Below are 7,376 nucleotides of genomic sequence, written 5' to 3'. Positions count from 1 at the left end.
TGGCTACAGTCGAAATCGTAGCAAGTCGATTTTTGTAGCAATTTTGATATTGGAAATTAGTGCGCAAGCGACATCCGAAGTGGGTCTGAATTTTCTAGATTTGTAAAGTCACGGATTTGGATATAGAGATAAAGAATAAAAGAACAACAGTAAAGTTAAATTAAGACATTAATGTGCATCTCTTACACCTTTAATGTTTACAAACGCAAGTAACAGAGTTACGACAGGAGAATAGATGGAGCCATCTGCAAATCCTTATACAACTTGATCCTTTATTCCTCTGGATTTCAACCATTTTCAATTCCAACTTCGCCAAATACATGTAAAATTAAAAAACTCTGCAATTAAACTAACTTTTGGTGAAATTACAGGCACATGGGACTTGTTAACTTAGGTCTCAGGGTGACGAGCGCAGTGGCAATAAAATATTTGCGATTTAACGCTCTGCAACTGTTACGGATAGGCGTGTCGAACAGACGCACGACTTGTTCGTCCCGTCACTTGGTATTATAAAAAAAAGGAAAATATTTCCACTGTTTAGAGCGCGCCTTGGGATTTCCTGCCTTGGTGGTAACGGTTCCACTTTGAATGGCTAGGCTTATTCTTTGATAGAAGTAGCAGCCAGCTTCCTGGTCACTGGAGAATTCAACAAGGCGAACTGAAAGCTGCAATACGTGTTTCATTGAATATTTTACAATATACAAACTTTGTTTTTTGAATAACAAATTTTCAAAGCACCTTTAGGATGTTACCACCGTAAGATATGAGAGAAAAATACAGAAACAAAAAACTATATTTCGCACACTTGTTGTAATAAGGTCACTTCTGTAAAATGGCAATTTTGATAACTTTCATCAGACGTTAAAAGCTACGAATTAAATGATAGTTTGAATCATAATCCAAAATGTAAACAAAGGGGTTATCCTCGTGCAAAAAATTACATTTTAAATGGTAGTTTCCTTGTTTCAGGCGATAATAAACGTTTAGAAGTGTTCTCAGGCCATTTATGTCATTCGTGTTATAGTCCCGTACTAGAGTAACATTAGACGACAAATTGCACCCAAACTCACGAGAGATATAATTATATCGAACCCGTGATTTCTGCGTGGCATGTACAGCATGGTAACCGTTCGGCCACAAAGGCAATTTTAGTAGCAGTAGAGCCAATTGTGAAAGACCTTAGCTACTTCTACCGCCAAGCAGTAATGTGAACATTACTGTGTTTCGGTTTTGAAGGGTGATGAAGGGATGCTGGTGAAATGACAGGCACATGGGCCTTGTCAACTTATGTTTCAGGGTGACAGGGTGGCAGTGTCGCTCAGATCTTTACGATTTAAAGCTCTGAGCGGCACTTGCTATGAACTGGCATGACGCTCACGACTTGTTCGTCCTGTGACTTGGTATCATAAAAAAAGTTAAAAACACACACACATATGCTTAATTAACACACCTAAAAATCAAATACAAAAGTATTTTTATGAACGAGAAGGGTTGCGTCCATTTAGTTAATAACGAGGGGTGATTATAAGGGTGGCGCGCACGCATTACCGATTTGACTTCGTGCTGTGGTCAAACGAACATCTAATGATGATCTATTGGTATTATTTTAGAACAACGTAATCCTGGCTAGTTATTTTTAAACATGCTATTATTGTCAATATAGGAAATTAGTAGCTATTCAATTGGTCTATTCCACTGTGATCTTGATCATTATGCAACTCGTCCAAAAGTCAACTTGTCAACATCATCGACAGATTTCTTATACGTTCCACTGCAGTGCACAGGTCACCGTTAACGAGAGGGTTCACCAAGAAAGCCCAATTCGATTGCGGATTTTTGTATGTTTTTTTTTTAACTATTTATTTGGAAAACCAACAGGTGATACATGAATATATTTAAAAAGTAAAAAGAATATTTATTAAGGCACAGTTCCTGCCCATTTAAGGTCACATCACTCAATATATACTACAAATACTCCAAGTAATTCATTAAGGTACTGAAATTTAATTGAAATAGTTAATCATAAGATCGAAACAATTTTTTTTTTGTTGTAGTGCCACTCAGATCTTTAAACCGCAAACCTTGGAGGGGCACTGCCGCGCCAGCCACCCTGAGGTATAAGTTGACAAGTACCGTGTGCCTATAATTTCATAAGCATCCCTACCCTTCAAGACCGGAACGCAGCAATGTTCACATTACAGCTTGGCGGCAGAAATAGGTAAAGCAAAAAAATTTTGATGCCAATATCTCGAAAATTACCAAAATGGAGATGCGCATTGACAACAAAAAACATGAAAACGTAAAATTAAAATAAAGATGACTAACTAACACTAAAAAGTCACAAATGATTATATTTATGTCCATCCGTGGAGTTAATAAGCGAGGGGTGGCCACCCGGCGCGCGGCACGCGTGATGCAGTAGCGGGGGTGGATCCATGTGTACGGTCAATGTTTTCTACTTGGTAATTATCGAGTTTATAAAAAGGTGACTTTATGGTATGAGGAAGTGATAATATCAAACACACGGCGGTATATCGAACCCCTACTGAAGCGGAGCAGCCTTTTTTTCATAGCATATTTTCCATACTGGACTTTTCAAATTCTAATTGAAATCATCTTTATTTCACAGGTGAGCAAATTACACTTGAAATTGTCATATTTAAACTCTACTGGTCATTCGTAAGGCAGAGTCCCCTGAGAAGAATGAGCAAGAATCTCTAGGAGTTGCTTGTTTAAATATACATTTGAATACATTTAACATTTACAATATTTATTTGAAACATCTTACATTGAGACTACCTGTAAGAGCTAAACGGGTTACTACGGAGTACACAGAAGCTGTACAATAAACCTTTATTTATAAAGTTTTTGTTCCATTATAGTTTTAAACCTCGTAACTTTGTCCTCAATTATCTTAGGTCAGAGATCGTAATTCATGGTTCGGCCTTCGTCACGATCTGTATAATTTGTACCGTTATTATAACCACATGCATCACACGTCAAACGTGGTTTTGTCATATAAAAATAACAAAAATAATACTACATGAAACAAATTATGTATATTTTAAATTGATATTCAATTAATTTTTATGTGAACGTTACGCCACTAGTTTGTTATAATTATTAATACAATAACCGCACATTTAGAAAAAATTCCTTCGATCCGGCCGGATTCGAACCGTGGTCTGCTAGCATACCGTGACAGACGCTATACCAACCAAGCCACGGAACGAACCAGCGGACCTCACGAATTTTTCTATTTTATTAAAGGTATCTAACTGGGTGACGAAATACATAGATTTCTCATAGATGGCGCTACGGCTAAAAAGTCGTTGAAAAACCAAATACAAAAACATGACAACAAGCACATAAAAAAAATCTTGAGGTCCGCTGGTTCGTTCCGTGGCTTAGTTGGTATAGCGTCTGCCACGGCGTCGGTTCAAATCCGACCGGATCGAAGGAATTTTTTCCGAGTGTTCGAACTTTATATTAATCATTAAATTATGTATATGTTATGTGAAATTTTATATCTCTAATTTATATGCATAAAAGTCATAGACTATTTTCTATAGAAACTTTAAACCTCTGAGAAGTTGTCATTTAGCAGAAGTGACTTTATTAAATCAAGGGTGCCACATGTAACGTCAACCGTGACCATGGGACCTGTAAAGGGCCCGAAACGTCGGTTTGTTTGAAAAAACAAATATACGCGATTTAAATCCGGAAAAACAGTTTCATTTCTTATGTGTAACAAACTCGAAAACCTAAGAACTCGACAAGTACTTTGTGTTTCATTAATTAATTTGTCAACTAAGTAAATAGAACGCGTAAAATTTGCATGAAATTACAAAAATCCTTTAAAAAGTCTGCTCCATTAGTCCTAACAAAATTCACAAATTAAGTACAAGTTGCTCCTTATTCGGGACTCTATTTTAATATCACTCTATAAAGGGCGTATGCAAACCATACCACTACGCTGATTTGGAACTCTTGGCACACGTTTGGCTATAATTATGTGACTGACGGTGCTACGCGTTTGTCCACAAAATGCCTATTCACTTATAGTGAATAGGTTAACCGCTCACGCGATACATGCAGCCGTAGACGCGTACCACACCTAGAGGTGCCGGTGATGATTTTATACTTGTACTTATACTTATACTGATTTATCGGAACACGAATTTTTTTGTTATAACAGGTAAAAGAACTATTACTAATTGCTATTTCGGTAACTACTCTAGCAAACCATAAAGTTTTTAATGCCTGGGTCTGTCGTTTAAAAAAAATAAACAACTTCAAAAATACGTCACGACAATCGTGTGTGTTATTGTTTGGGCTGGTGATTTCGGTGTTTATTTATTGAAAACATACCGTAAGTAGCGTTTTTTAAGATTACCCTGAATATAAATGTTTATAAACTATACTTTAAGGAGTAATTTCATGGTAAACGTTAGAACCACTCAAACAGAATATTATCATATTTATCCAAGTACACCAAAAATTTAATTAGTGCTTTTTAAGTGCACGATTTGCGGTGTATTACTGCATTTTATTTGAGATGTTTTTGTTGGTAGTACGGAGGGTATTTATTTAGCAATGCAGAATAATAATTTTTGTTTATAAAAACTTGTATTTAAACTGAATCCTTTCCTAATTTGCGAAACCAAATAGCCGCCATTTTGCGGTAGGATGAGCGCATCGCGTGAGCGGTTATCAAGGTTATCCTTGAATAGCCCTAAATTGTCCACTTCGGGAAAAACAAGTGCTGGTAGTGTTTTAAAGTTTTTGCCGTACGTATTAGGAAGGAAGAAGCAATACACGTTTTACAAATCGGTGGTATATCTACAACATAAGGGTGGAGTGTTCCAGTCTAGTCGACCAAAGGAGGAACGGTAAATGTGGAACTAAACTGGAAAGCTCTACGGACAAACTCATTACTTAAATGATGTTTAAAAATATTTGTTACCCAAGTTTCAATTAATTTGTTTGTTCACGATGCACAGGTAATAATAAAGCATTTATTTTGAAATCTTGTCTGTTAGGACTAGTCTTAGTAGGCTTGTAAATTATGTGAAGCTGCGTCCAATGCTGAAATTTTGAGGAGTGCCACCGGCCTATAAACACCCTCAGGAGTTCGATGGTGCTACCGCAGAGGCGGGCTAGCATGGAGACGCAGCGTCTTCTGTCCCCGAAGAACTACAACGCCACTGCAGCCAGAACAGAACCCTTAATGCGTTGTTATACTGGACCCTCAGGTAATCAGATAATCGTGCAATAATGTCGACTCAAAAAGCTCAAGCTCAAAGCTCAAGGAGCTCAAAAGTTGGTGGAATTACATCTATTTGCCAAGTTTTATTGAAATCGGTTACCGGAAAGTGCGTGAAAACGGATTCATCCCCTAGTTTGCCACCCTTAGAGGTGGAATATTTTCTTCCAATTTAAATGGGACTACAGAGGTGCCCTCTTTCCAACAAAAAAGAATCATTCAAATCTTTTTCTCAATCTTGATGTAATAGGAGAATATCTGTAAAATGATATTTTTTTCAGGAGAAACGTTTAAAGATTCTAGGAACGAAATTAGTCCATACCTTTTTCATATTTAAATAGGAAAGTTATTAAATTTCTATGACTTTAGAAACCTAGCCTTAGAGAAAATGTTTTGCAGAAGGCTCGATCCACAACATTTATTATAAGAGATGATAAAAGAGGTACAGGAAAGCCCATAAGTGTCCATATGAAGTGACGACATGAAGTTTGACAATAAGGAAATGAAGGTGATCTTTGGTTTATGGATCGTACAAATGTAATAATAGTGGAGAAAAAGTGAACTTGAGAACGTTTCTGCCGCCAAGCAGTAAAGTCAGCATTACTGCGTTCCGGTTTTGAAGGGCAAGGGAGCTGGTGAAATTACAGGCACATTGGACTTGTCAACTTATGTTTCAAGTTGACGTACGCAGTGGCAGTACCCTTCAGATCTATGCGATTTAAAACTCTGAGTGACACTGCTACGGTCGTGAACAGGTGTGTCACTTAACACCAGGCGCGCAACTTGTTCGTCCAGTCAGTTGGTATCACAAAAAAGAAATAACTTCCGTACGAACATATGGCTTTATTATAACGAAGATATGAAACAATGATAATATAAGAATAAATTTCACTCGTGACTTTATATAGACCTTTGAAACCATTACAACTGCACTCTCTTGAAGTAAAGAATTTTTGCATAGTCCGTCTATCACACGGAACGTGCCGACTCTAACGCACACGTCATCAGCGGAGCGTTGCCAAAATAGATCTATAAAACGTAATCCCTCTTCCCTAAAGTACTCAAACACCGAGAGTGCCCCAAGGACCCGTTCTACGCCCGTCCACCGAGGCTAAAAATTTCATGCGCCCACATGTCCCCGGTATTACGAGTAGAGTGCTTTTAGGTGCGGCACTGTTTTATATTTATTTGTATACACAGTTAAGAGTTTAAGTTTTTAAGGGAACGTCGTTTTACAATGCAATTATAAAAAAAAAAAATTATTATACAAATAAATGGCATTAAAATTACAAGTTACAAAGGACATATACAAAGGTGAACTTATCTTTAGAAGAGATCTCTTCCAGCCAACCCTAGTTGACTATTTACTACCCAATTATTATTGGCTACCCAATTATTAGTTTATATTTATGTTACTGATTAAGTTCCTGGTTTAACAGGAAGTGCTGTTTTAATTTTCGTCTGAATGATGCAACCGATGGACTGTCATGAATGCTAGCAGATAATTAATTTGATTTTTGAGAGTAAGAGAGTAAAACGAGAACGTCGATAGTGAGGAAACTGGGGGTAGTGTAGGATTTTGTATAGAAGACAAAGGATGTACAAATCTCTGCGAAGTCGGACAGAATGTAGGTGTAAATGTAATATGACGGACGAGGCTCTAGCGAGCGGATTTCCCTTTCGGGGGTTGGGAGGTCAGACGGCAGTCGCTCCCGTAAAAACCAACGCCGCCACATCAACTTATGGAAGTCGTCAACAGAAGGATATAGAGAGAGACTTTTCAGGCTGATCCTAATGGAGGAAATAACAGCGGTGTGTTCGGAGCATGGCGGGTAGAGATGTGTAGTCTGCCTACACCAGCAGGAATCGAGGGTGGTAGTGTATCGAACCAAATCAAATTAACTTTAGTTATTTCATGTGTAATCAACTTACACTTGAAATTGTTACATTTATTAAAAACTAATTCTACTAGTCCCTTTAGATTTTTAGACCTAAACGGTTTTATCATATAAATCGACACTGGACACGTAAAACGTCTAACGTTCATTTGAAAAATATTACACGAGAGTGATTCACAGTAACTGCTTTAATTTTATTTCTTATATGGAAA

The 7,376-nt window shown here is 37.4% G+C and overlaps 1 protein-coding gene across 1 annotated transcript in view; it reads right to left on the bottom strand.

Moving 5' to 3' along the window:
* Window positions 1-598: 598 nt before the first annotated feature.
* The window catches only part of LOC113238594 (S phase cyclin A-associated protein in the endoplasmic reticulum), a 107,429-nt gene continuing 100,651 nt past the window's right edge, over window positions 599-7,376 (bottom strand). Inside the window, exon 16 of the mRNA XM_026475422.1 lies at window positions 599-658. Within this exon, the coding sequence (XP_026331207.1) occupies window positions 599-658 (60 nt within the window). The remainder of the gene's footprint in view (window positions 659-7,376) is intronic.

Source organism: Hyposmocoma kahamanoa, unplaced genomic scaffold, assembly GCF_003589595.1.
Source record: "Hyposmocoma kahamanoa isolate Upper Pololo Valley unplaced genomic scaffold, ASM358959v1 97, whole genome shotgun sequence".
Classification (NCBI taxonomy): Eukaryota; Metazoa; Arthropoda; class Insecta; order Lepidoptera; family Cosmopterigidae; genus Hyposmocoma; species Hyposmocoma kahamanoa.
Note: the sequence above shows the minus strand (reverse complement) of the source record. Positions and strands in the feature narration are given on the sequence as shown.